Raw genomic sequence first — 19283 nt, 5'->3', positions numbered from 1 at the left:
TAAACGTGTGCACTGAGGGAGGAAGTCTGCATGCTCCTGTTTCACTTTCAAACATCACAGAGCTTCATACTTAGCTTCTAACCATTGAGTGTTCAGAAAGTGACACGAAATAAGATCAGGAATTAAATTCACATTCGGTTAATCAGAAAATCCAATTGCTCCAATGGACAGAAAAAATATGTCTTGACTTTAACTTCCCATCACACCACTCAAATAAATTCAATCAATATATTGTGAAATTAACTTATGTGTATCATGTTGTAACAGTATTCATCATGTTACCTTCAAAAACATGCCTTGAGTGTTGGCTCAAGCCCAGTTCACACTACACGATTTTTTGCCCCAATTTTGCCCTTACGACAATCTTAGAACATTCTTCAACAGCTGGAAGAAGACGACAGTAACTGCCATGATTTTGAATGATTTATTGTGTTAACAGGTTTATATATGTAGGATTGTACTTACATTTTTTTACTTAATAGAAACATAAAAAATGTCATAGTGCCTTTTTTTGTTTGTTACATTAGCACAACACAAAGGTGTGCACGCATTCATAATGGAAATGCAGCTAGTGTCAGGTGTGTGTGGTGATGATATCAGCCAAAGCTTTTCAAGGACACTGAAATGCAAGAAATTATGTGATGGGAGCATTAGACATCTGTTATTGAAAATAAAAACTTGATCATTATCATACTTGATTAATAACTGGGAACAAATACTTTTCTGCAGTTTAACATTAAGCTACGTTGTCCTCCTCCATTAAAACCGATGCATTCACTTGCAGTCAGACAAATGAGAAGCTGTATAAAACAGAGACTGGACTCCATGTGACATGTCATTAGTGTACGGTGGCTATCTGAGTGCCACAGGCTGGGTGTGAGGAGTCACAGCCCTTCTGTCCCAACAGGCCCGGGGGTGAGAAGCAGAGTAGCGGAGTGCCTGTAAGGAGCCCCCATGCTGGTAGCGTGGAGCACTGAGTGACGGCCAGGACAATAAAGCTAAGTGCTACATGAAGCCGTGGGCCTCTCTCAGGGGTCAAAGGTGATTTGTCATGTGCACCAGTAGAGGACAAACTTGCTCCTTCTGAACACTGACTCGTTTCAGTTCACACCGCTGTGAAAGTAGAGGGAAATGTTCCCAGCCAAAACATCAGTCAGGTCTTAATAAAACAATCACAGTTGTCCGTCAGCTCTCTGCTCTATTGGCAGAACAATGAGCCCAGTGTTGGCTTACTGTAAACACTGTACAGAAAGCAGTTGGTGCTATTTTCTGAAACACACTGTCAATAATGTGTGTTTAGTAAACATTTACAGCTATTTCAATAATGAAAGACCTCTGTAGCTTATCAACTTAAATCTATGTGCTTACATGTGGTAAGTAAGCCAGGTTCTCCTTATCACATCCTTCAACCATTTAGCGGATATAAGAGAGAACTTGTCATGCTTTTATCCCTCAGAGCAAAAGAAGAAACTACGGATCTTTCTTTTTCTTCCTTCTCTTGTCTCATTCTTCTCCTTTAATTTCCACAGATTAATTAACCTGTGAAGAAAACACCAGCATGAGTTGTGTTCCATGTTGTTAGCATGACGACAACATGGAACACAATGAGCTCCTATGAGACTCACCGGCATTCAAAACAAGCTACGATATTTCACTTTCCTGTTGGAAGATAAGTATGCTTTGTAACTACAGTCAGTTGAGGCTGAAGTTACCAAAGCTGGGGTCAAGGCCCCACTTGGGGTCACAAATATGGAAATCTAGGGTCTTGGGGTTTCCTTAGAAATTAAGCTACATGGCAACAATGATGAAAGCTTCTGTATTTTAAAAATGTTGTAAAAGATTTTAAAGAAATCAGCTCTGGAAACTAAGCTAAAGCAAAAGTATATTGGCTGTTGATGCTGGTTGTGTTGTCATTGCACTGATTCTTTACTGAGTGAGTGTGTAAAAATCCTTGTGTCTTTCACCAACAGTCAGAGTTATGACCCTCTTACTTACTCTTACTTTTACTCTTACTGTGGGTCGGAAGCTGAGATGTTTGGGACACAGTGAGCTACGGTGATGAACTGCAGTAAACTGCTGCAGTAAACTGCTGCTGTCAGCAGAAATACATCAAGAGCAGAGTAGCAGTTGGATCCACAGCTTTCTACCCCAAAACTGTTGAAATGCTGAGTTGGTGCTCACTGAACTGAACTTGTTCTAACATTGATCTATCTGTGTTCTTTGTATGTGGATTGCACTGCTGCCTTGCAGCAGAAAGATCCTGGGTTCAAATCCCAACTTGGGACTTTCTACTGTTTGCATGTTGTTCTCCCTGTGCATGCGTGGGTTCTCTCTGGGTACTCTAGCTCTTCACACAGTCCAGAGACATGACTGCTCGGTTAATAGGTTCCCTAATTGCCCCTTGTATGATGGTGGGTGCAGGATTGTTTCTCTCTATGTTTCCAAGCAATGGACTGGCTATTTGTCCAGGGTTATTATAGTCAACAAAAGTTAGTAGAATAAAATTGAGGAAACATTTTTGTTAACTGAAATAAATAAAAACGGTAATTAATGCAGAAATAACTGCAATTAGATGTATTTGTAAAACTAATTAAAACATACTAAAATTAAAGACAGAACATCCTTACGTTTTGTGGGATATTTTCTACTATGTGTAGTGATAATGTTAATCTGAATCATAATACTTTGCAGATGACTGAATTTATTTAGCAAAAACAACATCAACAGGCCTGCTGTGTCTTTCAAAGGCCATTGCATGATGTCCTCTTTATTTAAATGTAAAGTAGGAAGTGAAGTTAAACACTGATGCTCACTCTGAGCAGTTGTAGTGTAAGGGGATTACTTACATCTAACTTCCTTTAAATATTTTCAAAATAAAATTCTTTGTGGACCAATTAGAAAAGAACGTTTCTTTATGTAAAGGTGATATTTTCTGCAATATAAAACTGAAATAAATGGATAAAAAACATCTAGGCTAGTTTAATTTGACACCACCTGATTAATACAATTACATATAGAAATATCTAAGAGCGATTAAATATTTAGAACAAATATTGAAATCCAGTATTTGTCTCTAAGAAACCAGCATGAGTTAACGAGAAATCTGAAACGACAGCATTTTGTTTTATATCTTTTAAGTTTAGTCTGAAACACCAGAGTAATAATATGTGTGACTTGATGAAGCTGCTGCTGTGACAGATTATCACAGCAGGGTGACTGTATGTTCTACAGCTTGTCCTTCCTTGGATATTTCTTTACATCCTCTATATGGATCACTGTGACTCTCAGCCCCGACCTTCCTTAGACAGCTCGGAACATTATATAACTTTTAATTAGACTGTTATGTACTTGCTCTCACGGCTGGCCATTTAAAGCTATAATTCTGAGCTATTACGATGACTCAAATCTCCACTTGTGTCATATGTGCTACAGTCTATCTTTATTTCACTCTGCATCCCAAGACTTCCAGACCAGAAACTTGATTTCATCTTTAGATGAGAACATCATCTTTACCCTGGACAACACAAAGGAAGTGACGAGTTTCTGTTAAAGTTACAGAAACTTGTCATTCCACAGTGCTCCAAATTAAGTGAAAAGCAGTTTGGACTCGTGTATCAACGCTCCATTTCAAATTCACTAACCTGCTGTTGAACTTCTCTGGGTGTTTTTCTCTCATCAGATGAAAGCGGTGGGCGATGGAGGCATCCTGTGTGAAGAACAGAGGAGACAACATCAGCAACTTGACACACTATTGGTGCCGTCTCAAACAGCATAGCCACAAAGCAGCTAAATAATGGCTCCACTCTGGAAAATTTTTAAAATCATTAAAGGCACCAAATTAATCTAATTAACATGAACTTAAAATGAGAACTGTTTTTTGTGATTTTCACTTAGTGGTTCACAAATGAACCAGTTGGACATATTCCTGGCAGTTTAATAAGTAAATGTTTGGAACAGGGCTGTGCAGAAAGACCTCTTAAAGTCATCAAGATTTTATTCAACATAAACATATAAACCCCTTAAAAATTCTGGCATTTCTGTTGTAATGTTGATCAAAGATGATTGGTCTGGTAAATTCCTCCTAAAGGGTTTAAGACGAGTACAACTGCAGAGTTTTAGAAGCAGCAGGTCAGAGGTTGGTCTGAATGCAGCTCAGATGGGATCTAACCTTCTCCTCTCATGAGTTTAACCTCTGACCTCTGGGGCAGGGGTGAATGTAAGCCTGATGAGTCACCAAAGCATCCTCAGACTGACCTCACAAAGAGAAAACACCTCCAGTCTCCTATATCTTCATCAATTAACATTTTCCTTTGATATAAGTTCAGTTCTTCAAATGCCTTACTGACATCCAATAGTTAGATCAGGGGTGCCCAAACTTTTTGAGACCAAGATCTACTTTTTCTCTCACCAGTGGGCTGATATCTACCACATGACACAAACAATCAGTTGTGAAAACTAACCTAAATGATCATAGATCAATTATGGAGTGTGAAAACTCACATCTGACTGGACTATTATGTCTGAGTGTGCCGGACTGATCTGATTAGTGGCTACTGAAAATTTGTCACATTTCCAGTTTTTCGTTTTTCACACTGCACCGTGTCAAACAAACCAAACCCTTTAAAAAAAACCTGTTCCCCCATCACTAGTGGGGGAACTGCACCAAGAACTACTTGTGGGATTTCTATTTATCTTTGGTAACAAGCCATTTGTACCTCTATAGATAGACTATTGTTAAGGTTGTATTTACCCAGAATGCCCTTGTCTATAGTCCCTTTCCTGCTTTTGGAACAGTCTCAGGTCATTCACATATTCATTCTAACCTCACCAGATTTCATTTTAACCAAACCCAGACCTTTGGTTGTCGGAAAACCACAATTACTCTTGGTCCGCATCAGATCTACAATGTGCATTCACACCTCCACAAACAAACCAGACCATCTAGACCAGGGGTGCCCAAAGTTGGCCCTCGAGGTCCAGCATCCTGCATGTTTTAGTTCTCTCCCTAAACAACCTCCTCAGCAAGTCAATGTTCCTTAGGAATATTGAGGCCATCATTTGATGACCTTCTAATGAGCCTTCATTTGATGCAGGTGTGCTAAATCAGGAGAAAACTAAAACATGCAGGATGCTGGCCCTCAAGGACCAACTTTGGGCACCCCTGCTCCAGACAAACAAGCTAGGGTTTGATTAAAGTAAGCTAAACACAGCTAGTGTGAATACTTTGTAAGACTTCTTTCCTAATGGTGCAATAAAATGCATAAACCAAAAAAAACAAAAAAAAAAATACAAGATTTGTCACTCAGCAGATGTTCTAGAATTCCTTGACTAATTGTGAAGAGATCAGAATCCATTGTGATCTTCTAAGTCAAGCAACAGAGATGCAGACATGCTCACAGTGGATGGGATGAGCTGAACACAGCAGGCCTAATTGGCCCTGAGCTGGACCAGAGCTGCTTTTGCTGCACCCAGGCCTGAGGATGTAATGTGCTTTTTACTGATAAGCAACCACTGGACTTCATAAGTTATAAATCCACGACATGTCAGAAGATGTCATGTGGCTAATGCAGATGTAACTCCTGGATGTGGCTCATGTGATGCAGCGGGACCACTTTACCGCAACAGACAGAATAATTGCTTCATGTCTCTCAATGAACAAAAATTGTCTGGTTCTGCCTAAACATCAAGTATGCATACGACTTCAGACCAAATATCAAGAAAACCTTCGTCTGCTGCCTATAAAGCACTATCCCTTTCAGTGCATGCCTTGGATGTGTCTGAAAACTTGAGTAACCTAAGCAAGAGAACTGAGAATAGTGAGGTGTTAAGATGGATAGCTGTGCCTAAAGTTAGCCCGCAGTGATGTCTACTCACCACAGGACCCAGTATCAAATTTGGTCTCAGTTAAACTGAAGATGACGCTCTATTTTAAGATCCGATGTCTATGAGATCTCAGAACTTTGCAACAGAGCAAGACAGAGCGCCGACATGAACCTGAACCAACAGATGCATTTCATCACTCTTGTCCACCTGCCTTGTGCCAACTCTGATTCCTCTTGTTGCAGTGAAGTGAAACACCTGCAGAGGCAGGCAGGGTGCCAGGGTGTCAGCACAGATTCTTCTGCTAATGTCCCTGCTAATAAAAATGTGCAGGGATAAAAATAATACAGCAAACAAAGTTAAGACAGAGAATAACAGTATGCTGAAGTGAAGCGAGAGCTGAGTCAAAAAGCGATGCTATCGATTTACCGGTTGATCTACGTTTCTAAAGTCATCTGTGGTCATGAGCTTTGGGTCATGACCGAAAGAATGAAGTTGCGGATACTTGCAGCCAAAATGAGTATTCTTCGTTGGACTTATTGACTCTCCCTTAGAGATAGGGTGACAAGTTCACTCATCTGGGAAGGACTCAGAGTAGAGCCAGTGCTCCTTCACATCGAGAGGAGCCAGTTGAGGTGGCTCGGGAATCTGGTTAGGATTCCTCCTGGACGCCTCCCTGGTGAGGTGTTCTGGGCACCACCCACTAGGACTACAACCCGACAAAGACCCAGGACATGCTGGAGGGACTATGTTTCTCAACTGGCCTCGGAATGCCTTGGGATTCCCCCGGAGGAGATAGAAAAAGTGGCTGAGGAGAGGGAAGTCTGAGCCTCCTTTCTTAGGCTGTTATCCCTGTGAACCGACCCCAGAAAAACAGGTGGGCAGGCTGGATGGATGGAAATACAGAGCTGGTCTTCTTCCAGAAGGGTATTTGTGAGGTCACATACTGATGTTGTCTCCTCTCTAATTTATTCCAAAGGTGTTCTATCGGGTTGAGGTCAGGACTCTGTGCAGGCCAGTCAAGTTCATTCACAACAGACTCTGCCATCCATGTCTTTATGGACCTTACTTTGTGCTCTGATGCACAGTCATATGGAAGACGAAGGGTCCAATGAAACTGTTTTCACAAAGTTGGGAGCATAGGATTGTCTAAAATGTTGCTGAAGCATTCAGAGTTCCTTTCATTGGAACTAAGGGACCAAGCCCAGCTCCTGAAAAACAAACCCACACCATAATCCACCCACCACCAAACTTCACACTCAGTACAATAGTCTGACAAGTACCGTCGTCCTGGCAACCGCCAAACCCAGACTCGTTCATCAGATTGCCAGAGGGAGAAGCGTGATTCGTAACTTCAGAGAACGCTCCTCCACTGCTCAAGAGTCCAGTGCCGGCGTGCTTTACAACACGGCATCCAATGCTTTGCATTGCACTTGGTGAGGTATGGCTAAGATGCAGCTGGCCACCATGGAAACCCATTTCATAAATCTCTCTGTAGACTGTTCTTGAGCTAATGACATGAAGTCTGGAGGTCTATTGTGACCTCCGGCAGAAAGTTGGTGATGTCTTCTATGCTCTTCAGCATCTGCTGACCTCGCTCTGTCAGTTTACGTGGCCGACCACTTTGTGAATGAGTTGCTGTCGTTCCCAAACACTTCCGTTTCCTCATAACACAGCTGACTGTGGAATATTTAGGAGCGAGGAAATTTTAACGACTGGATTTATTGCACAGGTGGCATCCTATCACACTTCCATGCTGGAATTCACTGAGCTCCTGAGAGTGACCCATTTTTTCATATATGTTTGTACAAATAGTCTGCATGTGTAGGTGCTTCATTTTATACACCTGCGGCCTTGGAAGTGATTGGAACACCTGATTCCTATCATTTGAATGGGTGAGCAAATACCTTTGGCAATATACTGTATCCTAGTTTTAAGCAATTAGAACAATGCTAATAAACAGCAAAACAGCTTGGTAAACAGTTTACATGTTACCCAGTTTCTGGGTCTCAACTTGTTTTTTCCTGGTCTTGTGCTAGGCCTCAGTCTTGGAATATTAAGGGAGTTGAACCAGCCTTCACCCAGTTTATCAAACCAGATCACCACCAAGACCCAAAACTGAGGCATGACAATCCAAGACTGGCAAAAAAACAAAACAGATTGGGGTCACTTTCTGTCCCTGATAATATAGTTACCTGATAGGAATATATTTAGGAGCTGCAGCCAACTTTCTCTGCTTTTTAACACCTCTCTTGCTGTGTGTTAATGTGTGTGTGAGGTTGTGTATCAAAGCATGTGCATGTTGCACCTCGTGTCTGTAGGACCAGCCAGGTGTCACTCAGCATGGTCATTCATTACGGCAGTAACCTGGCCTGAACCTGGCAGTGGCTGACTTCCTGTCACTGATACTTCCCCTGACCTTCAGTCGGTGCCAGGACTGCTCTATCTCATAAAAACACACACACACGCACACACACCTCTCTGTACAGTTTCTGCAGTTTGGAATATGGAACACTGACTTTTTATGTCAATTAAACTCCATAAACTGCTGTCAATATCAGACTACTTAACAATCTTATATCTGCTCTGGTGGAAACACCAGAGCAGAGCCTTTTCTCCAGTCAAACATGCCAAAGTCAGGGAGGGCAGCAGAGACTGGTCATTAATACTGGGAATGATCCCACAGCATAGCACAACACACATCCAGCGAGGAGCAGAGACATATAGGCACATATAAACACACTGACAGCCTGGGGTCAGCTTCTACTCTGAAACATGAGGTGCCATCTATCATAGCTGCTGACATGGTGTCATTTCCTTCTCCCTGATTCCTCCTCTCAGATAGTTTCCAGGCCAAAGGTGAAGTCAAAGTGTTTAGGAAGTGATACAAGTGTGTTGAGTGGAACTAATTAGGGGAAAATGGAAGACGGAATAAAAACATTAACAGTATTTGCTTGAGGCGCTCTGAAAGGGTTGATCTCTTCAACATCAGATTATCCATTTGCTTCGTTGTGCTGGAAGCGTTAATACACACTTCATGCTGCGTTTGTGATTTTGATCATTGGCATGATCAAAACCTTCATTCAAACTCTGTGAGGCTAAAGGTGACCTGTTATGCTGCCTTGAATAGGTTAGGACAGGTCTATTGGCTTCAACACATGTTTATTACTGAACACGTTTTGTAGCCCAGTAGTTCCAAGAAAAGTCTGCAATTATTCAACCACACAGGTTTAAAAAGCAGAGGAGGAACCTCCTGCACAACTAACAGCAATGCAGAAAGTCGTTTGTTGATGGTAATTTAAGAACAAAGGTCTTATCTATTCCTGCAGCCACTGTACAGCCTATACAGTGGTAAAACCAGCTGACCGAATGTGCTGGAGCTTTGGTTGCTAGATGAATGGTATTGAATCAGGGTCTATTGTTCAACATGGGGTGATGCGGTAATGAAATATGCCAATATTTCTCTACAAAGTGAGGTCTGTCTTGTGAAGTGCTGTCCAGTAGGCTGTCAGCATCGCATATTGTCTGTCTAAGAAAGCTTAGCTGTTACTATAAGGATGTGAACTTACGTGAAATAAGCTTGAGATAGTGTTGAATATTTGAAAGTCTCATTTTTAGGTAAGAAGTGAAGTTTTAATGTTTTAATTGCTACTTCTCAGGGTAATGCTGGTAGAAATGTTAACCGATAGGGAGAACAGAGGAGCCATGTTATGATGACTTTCTGAAGGTGGGGTTTCAGAAAGAGCAGGAGTTTTTAAAGAGACACAGATCCAATTTCAAGGTGTCAAATTTTGAAGTTAAATTTCTTTTAAGTCACATTTGATAGATGCAGCCTTTTTATAACACTGAAGGTAACATAGTTACATGACTGTGCTAATATATGACTATATGCCTGGTGATCACACAACACTGCCCCTTTAAACAAGCAAAAACAAATGTTTTAAATTCTAATTTTGTTCACATAATTCCAGTAATCAGTATCATCTAGTCTGATGGACTGGATGTATGGCTTCAACTTTAACTATGATAACACATCCTAGACCAACATAGAACCTGTTCTTGATAACAGAAGACGTGTACAAAGTTGGATCCTGTCTGTCTCCTCATAACCTCTCGAAGCAATCCCAGTTAGAAAAGTCAGTAATGGTTGCCAAGACAGCAGATGAACTCTATGATTGCTGACATAAGCAATTTTAGAGAAGCTTAAAGCTTTTTCCTAAGTAGTAACAAACAAACCTGAAAGTCTCATATGGTGAATCCAAAAATGGATTTTTGTCAGAAGATGAAATAAAATACTTCACCTTCTGATTTACAGCTCTGAGTGATTCAGCTGAGCCGGCCACATGCTTCACACTGTGTCATCCACAATTAAGTCAGTGAGATAAAGGACAGATGACTGTGGAAGCTTTCAGATTCAGCCTTGCCAGCCTCCCGTCGCTGTGGCAACCAAAAGCCCGGGCAGCAAGGTCTGAGATGGGACGGCAGGAAACACAGGCCTTGTATGGTTTGCGAAGCAGATTTGAGGTTTTAGTATCGGCACCATCAGTGATGTGAGTCAGTCAGGTTTGCTCAGGTGCCGTGTGCACATAGACTCTCAGCCATCTGTCACAGCAGCTCCTGGAGGGTCAGCAATCTGTCGCCAAGTACAGCACAGTCAAAGTCGGCATGCAGCCTCATGCAGAAAACCTTTACATTAAACCCACAAGTCAGCACTTCCTCACATCAAACTGTCCTCTGAACAGACCCAATCCAGCAATGTTCTGGTCCCTGTTTCACATTATTTTGAGGGCATTTTTAAAAAATGGGACATGAATATATTTTATGAGCCTACATCACTGACTTCTTAAGCAGCAGATTAGTGGGAAGATGATTGTGAGGCTGACTCAGAATAAACCTAAATCAAACTGGCTTCTTGGATCAGGTTTGGATAGAAACAAAACGCTCACACACAATGACATAAGCTCCCATGTGTCAGAATGTGGCTACACAGGAAATACTTGTCATGTTAATCAGCCCTGATTCTCCATCAACAAAGGTTAGCGTTACACACAGACCTAAATGAGCATCAGTCCCACCCAGCCTCATTGCTTTGCTCTCGACTCTGCATCTTGTTTTGGTGTGTTTGTTCTGCTGTTTGCCACCATTCAGTCACTTTCTCTAAAGTTCAATGACTACTAAATATCAGAAGGTGCTTCTTCTTAATTTCTCATTACCACGATTACTTCCCTGAGTTCTTAGTTGGTGGCGCTGAAGCTGCATTTCCATTGATTACATAATTGCACAATTTGACATTTTGAAAATAAATTTATCTGGAAGCCTGCTAATTTAAAAAAAAGTCTTTTTTTTTTTTTTACAAAACACTATTAACTCTAAGATGAGGTGTTGTTTTGTCCACATGGAAATTGGTTTATTTTGCAAAACTGCAATGCAAAAACTTTTATTTTTGTATCTACGAGTCACATGATCAACAACAGGATGTTGCCACTGATGCAAACCACAAAGAAGACGACAACAGGAACTAGTCGGAGGATCACAGTGTCACGTGTTTTCTAATGACTTATCGCGTGAACAAGCTTATTCATGTATAAGTTTAACTGCGTTTCTTATTTAACAGAAATGGCAATGGCCAGGGACCAGAACCATCCAAACCAGCACAGCTGGTCCTCACACAGAAACGGCTTGGAAGCTTAACAGAGACTTCATTTTCTGCAACAACTAAAAAAGTCAAACCTACCAAAGGGCATGCTGTGAACTCTTACAAGAGATTCACTTTTTGAATTAAAACACTGAATTAGTGAAACAAATTAACTTCTTGATAATTTTGTTGAGATGAATCTGTATCTTGGGCGTAAGAGTCAAACTGTAATCCCAGGCTTGCTCTGGGGTTACAAAACATTATGGAACCTACAAGAGATGAGCAAAGACCTTCAAAGGTTTTTTTTGTGTATGTTTCAGCATTAGTCTTTATATGTGCTGTTCTCAGTGTTTCATTGAAGGTGCATCGCCTCCAAATTCTATTTTCTTTGTAAATGATTCAGTTTCTGTGGTGATTTGAGAGACGTCCTCCAGTTGTGACCCTTCACTTTAGCAAACTGCAATATAAGATTTATACTAAATGAAGACATCAAGCGTTACGCTCTACTGCATGTAAATGTTAAAAGCTTTTACATGCTTTTAGGAGAACCTCGTTTGAACACTTCGGACACATCTCAAAGAATGAAAGGTACCACTACACCATAGCTGGAGCTCTAAAAATCCCTTACAGCATGTACATTTTAATGATCAGTTCAGCATGTTGTTTGCAAACAGAACAGCAGAACTTCAGAACTTGATGCTAGGTATAGCTCTGGAAACTAGAGCTATACTTAACATAGGTGTATGTTAGGTATAGCAAAGTGGAGGTAATACCTTAAATATATATTAAAAAATGGTTGATTAAGAAAACCTCAAACCTACGCAGCAAGACCGTAACGAGTCACTTCCTCTGGCCTGTGCAGCCAGTGGGGCTAAAAGAGCAGAGCTGTGCTGTGATAACTTCATAAGCACCTTGTTTGTCACCTGCATAAATGTCCCTGAGGCCCCAGTAAAGCATCTCTAAGACGGCATAAAATGATTGCTAAGCAACTGTCACCTGGCAGCAGGCTCTTTTCCTCCAATTAAGGGATCAAACGTGCCCCCGAGGAAACAGAAAGCAACAGACGATTCAACTAATTGTGTGTGTCCACACAGATCAAATCATCTGTCTCACAAAGTTTCTACTGAAGTTTTTATGACAAAATCAAACCATTTACCAGAGTTCAGAGAATTTCCAACAATATACAGTATTTCTGTTGAGCCAAGTGTCGGATCACTGCAGAAGCTTTTTCAGAGTTCAGAAGAGTTATCCTCATTCTTACAGTTGGGTTTTGGAGAACGATCCAGGAACTTACATTGAGTGTGCTTAACGTTTATAACAGCTGACTGCATTCCATAGGAAAAACAGTACCTGCTTTGTCTTTCTTAAGCGCTCTTAGACATCTTTTTGGTTCTTGAACAGCTCTTGATTCTTTGATTCTTTTTGAGACTTGTTTGTCACTCAGCTTACAACATGCCCCAGGCTGCTGCTGGTTTGGTGAAATGATGTTCACTCTTCCAGATTATGACCACCAATAGCACTCAGTAGTTCCATTTTCATTACAAGCATGTGCAAAAAAACTAAATTTCGAGATTGCTGTTTCCATCAAAAACAAATTCAGTTGAAACCACACATGAATAAGTCATTAAAAAGCGCAGCACCATCCTCCTCCTACCACTTCCTGTTGTCTTTGTCGTTTTTGGCAGTAGTAACCTTCAGCTCTTGATCATGTGATGCAAAGAAAGTTTCATTTGCATTTTTTGAAAATTTAAAATTTTATACATACATACAGTTGAAAAGCCACCTCATTCTATCGCAAAATCGTTTTATCAAAAAACATGAGCCGTTTCAAAATTGCTGTGTTTCCATGAAATAAATTCATTTTTGGAATTCCAGGTTTTGCAACAGAAATGCAACTACTGAAACATTCAAGTTCCAAATGCAGCTGCCACTATTTATATCAATTTCTTCTGTTAAAGTAAAAATATCTGTAAAGGTAAATTAACTTTGACCAATTATGCCAGTGTGCAATACCTTGCTAATGAGAAACACCTTTTTTTATAGGCCACAAATTTATATCAGCCCAGTTGATGTTGACCTGCACACAGCAGCAGGAATTGTTTCGAAATACTTCCTGGATTTTATGGCTCCTTGAACATCCAGGTTTTCGGTACTTTTGATTTTCTTTTCTCCCAAAGAAATTATTTTGTCAGATAATTTTGCTTGATTTTTTTGTACTTATCGGTTACTTGAGTTGTTATTGGGTGTGAATTTGATCTCACTTGTCCAATTGGAAAAGGAAAAGAAAGTTGCGTTCAATACTTATTTTGTCTGTTATACAGCCAAGAAAATCATTGTTGCTTTTTAAACTTTTTAGAAACATCTATTTAGTATCCAGAATACTAAAGTATGAATACATATGATGATTGCGGCATAAACAGGATACACAGAAAATGTGCAGCAGAACTAAAGTCTGCCTTACCACTCCAACAGAAAAGTAATTGTTGATGATGCTGTAAGGGACAGGGTCGCCCTTCTCCTCCTTGTCATTACGAATGATGTCGATGTTCCAGCGGTCTAGTACCACCTCGGTGCTGTGTTCAATGTCCCGCAGGACTTTCATCAAGCTGCCGCCTTCATAGCCTGTCAGGACAGCCATACAGAATGAAAGGAAAAGAAAAAACACAACTAAATAATAGTTTGGTAGAAAAGCACCACTTAAAAAAAAAGTGGTTTTGTAAGTACATCAGTCAGTCAATTCGGCAAACTATTGTAAAAATCAAAAGGTTTGACTCAAGTCATACATTTTAAAAAACACAGTTCTCATACTGACTTATGTTTGTAAACTTTTGAGTTCAAATTAAAAAAAAAACAAATCCAAAAACTTTTTTTTAAAGTTAAACAATCAAACAACAAAAGACAACAACAAATCAATAGAGCAGTACTGATAAAAGAGGACAAAATATGATTATGCACATCAGTCCATAGTGCATAGCCACTTCTCTCACCAAGTTTTCTAGCATTAAGCAATACAAATTATTTCAGTAATTCTATCTAAGCTAAAACACACAAAAAAAATGTTTGACCTGATTTTACTTCAGACAGTAAGAAAAAAGTTTTTGTCTTTTTATTGACTGTATTTAAATATCTGTTTTTCAAAATCATTGAGATAAGAAAGTGGAAGTTAGTGAAAAGCCAGATTCCTGGAAGAGACCATCATTCATGGTTCCGTCTGTGACAGCAAGTCGCCTACATCTTGACCCACAGCATCACACTACTGCCACCATGTTTGCCTCTTAGAGTGATGTTGTTTTCTGAAAATCTGTGTGCAGGAGAAGGAGCAGGACTTCGTGTCAGTGACTCTGGTTCACAAGCACAAATCCAGACTCAACCAGTGTTTAGGTTGAACCATGATGCTGTTTTGACCTACTTCACTTTGTAAGAACGGTTTGATTTCAACGATTCTTCATTATTTTGCCTTTCTGGTTCACATCGGTACTGAATGTAGATTCTGAATCTGAGTTTTCAAAATAATTTTTTTGTAGCCAAGTCATGATTTAAGAAGGACAGCTTGGTTTGGTTATCACAGAATTTATTTATTGTTTCAGAATTTGCTGGATGATCTGAAATAAGTAAAAAATGGAAGAAATATATACGAGAACATGTATTTGTTCTTATTTTCCGATGATCCTGATGAGGGAAACATTTTCCAGACTGACCAGCGGTTTCTAGAGAGCCTTCAGAACATGATTCCAGGAAATGAAAAAGTTGAAAGAGGAAGCTGTTATGTCTAAATTAAAAACTTCACACACACACAAAGCAACTTGTACTGTAAATCCATTGCCTTGTGTTGATTAATCACAGAACCATGACCTTGTTATAAGAAAGCTTGGTTGTGACTACTTTATTGTTGCTGCTGGGAAGATGAGCCCAGCTCTTACTCAGCCTTATGAAAATATTATTAAGCTTCCAGTTCCAGGGGACTGAGGAGCTCTGCTGATCGGATCATCTTTCAGCAGCTTTCAAGGTTGAAGCAGATCAGGCTGAGCAGCATGCGAAGATAAGCAGTTAGTTTTTAGTGGAGAAAACAGTACAGTAGTATGTGTGTGACAGACCTAACCTGATAGAACCCAATTTAGTTCAGTTTATTTAGAATATAAAACACCAATTTACTACACACATCATCTCAAAGGGCTTACCAAAAAACTCATTTCAATCCACATTCAGAATAGATTCTAGTTATTAAAAGTTCAGTTCGTGTTCAGTTTCTTATTCAAGCTGTTAAAGAGGCAGTAATGTATTTTCCAGGCACCTGGTGCCATTTTATAGCACAATCAAGTAACTACATTACCTTCAGTTGTTATGAAAGTGATCTGCATATCAAATATGACTTAAGAATGGACTCCAATATGGAGATATCATTACATTACAGTAATCACAGAGTCTGAGGAAGTTCTCACCTCCTCCCCAGTGTAAACATCGTGCCAGGTCATTTCCTGTGCCAAGAGGGAGGATGGCCACTGGAGGCTGTCTGGTAAAGTTGGCCTTATCTGCAAGCAGGATGAAGACAAGTCAAACTCTATTGTGAGTGATGTGTGACACTGAAAGCAAAACCTTTAAGAAAATAAAGTTACAGTAATTATTTTGTAATTTAATCACCCCTACATGAATTGACCAGGATTGCAAAAATGATGTTGGTTAAAAACACACAAAGATAAGGTCAAAACACTGACGGAGCTTCCTGCCTTGATGGATTATTATTCCACAGTGGCAAAACAACTTTAATCTAATCTGTAATACCAACAGCAAAAATGGGATTATTGCCTCCAGAGGAAGCCTAATGCTGGACGTTTCCTGTCAAAACACATTGGCGTCTTAAATCAAGAGGTTAGATGTTCAGTACCGATGCAGTCGAGGATCCAGCCCACTGTGCCGTCACCTCCACAGGCCAGCACCCGGGAATCTGGGACATCATGGAAAAAGTTGAGTCTGGATGGAAAGGAGATCCGGGAGAATTAAGAGAATGCAGGAAATAGGTGGTCCACAAACATATAGTCAGGAGGGGAAAGTTCCCTAATTCTAATCACCAGATGGATTAGGAAAGCTGTTTACAGGTCAATAATCCGTTGATTGTGTTTCTTGAGGGATTTCTAAGCTCTGGATGATCTAATGAAGAAAGGCTGATGTGTGAGTGTGTGTCCTTCACTGGGACCCTTAATGTGTGTGGGGATACAGCTGCAGGCATAAGCGTTCCTCCTCTCTCTTCTTTGTTCAGCTGGCTTCAAAAGGGCCACAGGCCCCTTTCAAACCCTACATCCGGCCGGACCTGTCCAGAACCACAGCAGGACAGGTGTCACAAAGCAGGATGGAAAGCCTTAAAGGACTTATGAAGTTTGCTGCATCAGCTTAGAATAATTAATGTTCATTTAACTTTGATCTTTTTGAAATGTGAAGAGGAATAATCTAATAGAAACTCAAACAAATTAGTGTCAGCAGTGAGAACAGCTTCTAAACCCAAAACCTTTTCATTAAACTTGAAACCACATTTCAGGGGTTACAGTTCTAAGGTTCTACTGGATTTCGTTTAAGGCAAAACTTCATAACACAATTTATTTTATATAAAAGACAAACCCCACAGTTGTTCCTATTGCTAAAAAAAATATACATATTCACTGTTACAGCTATTAGGGTGTTATGTAGATCAAGTATTCAATGTCATTTTAATACAGACTCACTGTCAGTTAGACTATTAACTGACAGTGAGTTAATAGTGCAAGACAACTGTGGAAAACTCACAGAGCACTGATTGGCTATGAACTGCAACAGGTTGGGGATGGCAGGTGTGGCGTTACACCAGCCTCTACACAGACATGCTTTCTCTTCAAAACGACTTGAACAGTACAGGAGCATTTAGCACCAAAACCAGAACTTCAAACCCAGAAAGCATGCTCATCCCGATGCTCAGATTCTTTCTCTATTTGCCGTTTGACCTTGTAAAAGACAAAGACCACATTAGATGACTGGCTGGTTAAATGCCAAAAAGAAATGTCAGCAACATAAAAGGTGGAGAGTAAAATGATTACAGTTAGTCCACACATTCAGTACTCTTAAAGGTGGTGGACAAAAATCTATATAAAAAAAAATCACCAAGTTCATTTTTCTAGGATGCCCGAGAATTTGTACACTCAGAGCCAGACTGACTCAGACCCTCTGCACACGGCCTGGCCTCAATTCCAACAGGATGTAACAGAAGAAACTCGGAACAACTCGGGAAATTCCAGAGCAGTTAAAGAAGTGGCATTTAGCATGCAGGAAACTCACAACTCACTCTTTTGTGGAGAGTCAGGGGGCTGCAGATGTGAATTAGCTTTACTCTTGTGCAGCACATCAAATGGTGACACTTCTGTTGGAGCTGAACATTGTCACTTTTTAGATAAAGCTCATTATCTTGTGAGACAACTAGTGACTCCACCAAACAGTGATCAGCAGTGTTCTGTTGTTGTGTTCTCAGTCAGAATTTGGGGCCCCAGAAAAGTCGGAGCTGAGAAGGGCCAGTACTATGTAAAGGTTGGGAGTGGAAATCCCTGAGAACTGAGTGGAGTCACGCCGGGCATGTGCTACGTGAAAAGGGCCAGCGTGACCAGTCCAGGGCATACATTCAATGATAGAGAGAATATCTAAAGTGATAAAGTTTTTTTTTTTTTCAGCGTACGTAAACATCCAATTTCCACCGTAAATGTAAAGTTTCCATTTATATATGCTTATTAACTATTCCCAATGAATGTTCAGCCATTATTCATCTTGTCTGACCTGTGAGCATCTATTCATATTTAAATAGCCTATATGTTTATCAGGAGCTTAGCAGTGATTTGGTGCTCAGTCCTACAGGGAGGCCCAGGAAGTTGGAGTGCATTCAGAAGCCGAGTCCTGCCATGTGTGCAGAGTGAATAAGTGCCCTTATTCATGTGAATTGAGGCAAGCTGCCAAAGCAGCAGGGTTGCTGACATAAAGACGTGGTAAAAAAAAAAAAAACACAAGCAAGAAAGAAAAAACACACACAGTGTCACATTTACAGAGTTGCAGCGGGGCGGTATAGCAAATTCTCTTGTTTTTCTTCCAGTCGAAGCCTGAAGAAGCAGCAACAATGACACCTCAGGAGTTTCCAAACTACTCTGATAGGATGAGCTTCTTATGATGAGTCTGTTTTCCAACCGATCCCCTTGGTTCAGATTTAATGTCCAACTGGTTGTATTTAAGGACTTGCATAAAAAGCTTAATTTTGTGTGTGTTCATGTTTTGCTGTTCTTGTTGCTTGAATGCAATGTATGGGAAACAGCGCTCTCTATAGGTTCTTAGAGCAAAGCAAATTAAAATGAGCTCCATAACTTCCATTCGGATGAGACGATTTGCTTACAAAGATTTTAGAATCCATAATTCCAGATGCAGTGGAAATTATGTTTTCAGATCTGTGTGTTTTTATTCCTGTTTCATTTATTGTTCTTGGTCATTGTGTTTAATTTTGGATATTTCAAATGTCTTCCAGTTCCAGCGTGAAGTGTTCTTTACAAAACTGGTCTTTGAGAAAGCAAACTTACATTATTATTCCATTAGCAATTTATTACTTGAAAATGGTCTCAAAAGCAACAATGTTGTCATTTATCGCATCAACTTACTGTATTGTGACAGGCCTATCCAGAAAGCTATCAATCCCGGATGCATTAGCATAAACAAAAATCAAAACAGATTTTATGAGCATTAAGATAATGACTGAGTACAGAAAGCTAATTGCAGTCCTAAAACAAATCACTGAGAATGAGCCAACTCTCACCTCAGAGTCTGCTGAGCCTGT

At 40.2% G+C, this 19283-nt stretch overlaps 1 protein-coding gene across 4 annotated transcripts in view; it reads right to left on the bottom strand.

The window, feature by feature from the left end:
- LOC129379223 (diacylglycerol kinase beta) overlaps positions 1–19283 on the bottom strand; it is a 108877-nt gene that overhangs the window by 28787 nt on the left and 60807 nt on the right. For all 4 annotated transcript variants that reach the window (XM_055059894.1, XM_055059895.1, XM_055059893.1 and 1 more), the window contains 4 exons: positions 16338–16423; positions 15895–15984; positions 13917–14077; positions 3642–3706 (listed from right to left, as the gene is read on the bottom strand). In XM_055059894.1, coding sequence (XP_054915869.1) covers positions 3642–3706; positions 13917–14077; positions 15895–15984; positions 16338–16423 — 402 coding nt within the window. The remainder of the gene's footprint in view (positions 1–3641; positions 3707–13916; positions 14078–15894; positions 15985–16337; positions 16424–19283) is intronic.

The sequence above is a fragment of the Poeciliopsis prolifica genome, unplaced genomic scaffold (assembly GCF_027474105.1).
Source record: "Poeciliopsis prolifica strain line A6 unplaced genomic scaffold, Auburn_PproV2 SCAFFOLD056, whole genome shotgun sequence".
NCBI lineage: Eukaryota > Metazoa > Chordata > Actinopteri > Cyprinodontiformes > Poeciliidae > Poeciliopsis > Poeciliopsis prolifica.
The sequence above is the reverse complement of the archived record's forward strand: the minus strand, read 5'-3'. Positions and strand labels throughout refer to the sequence as shown.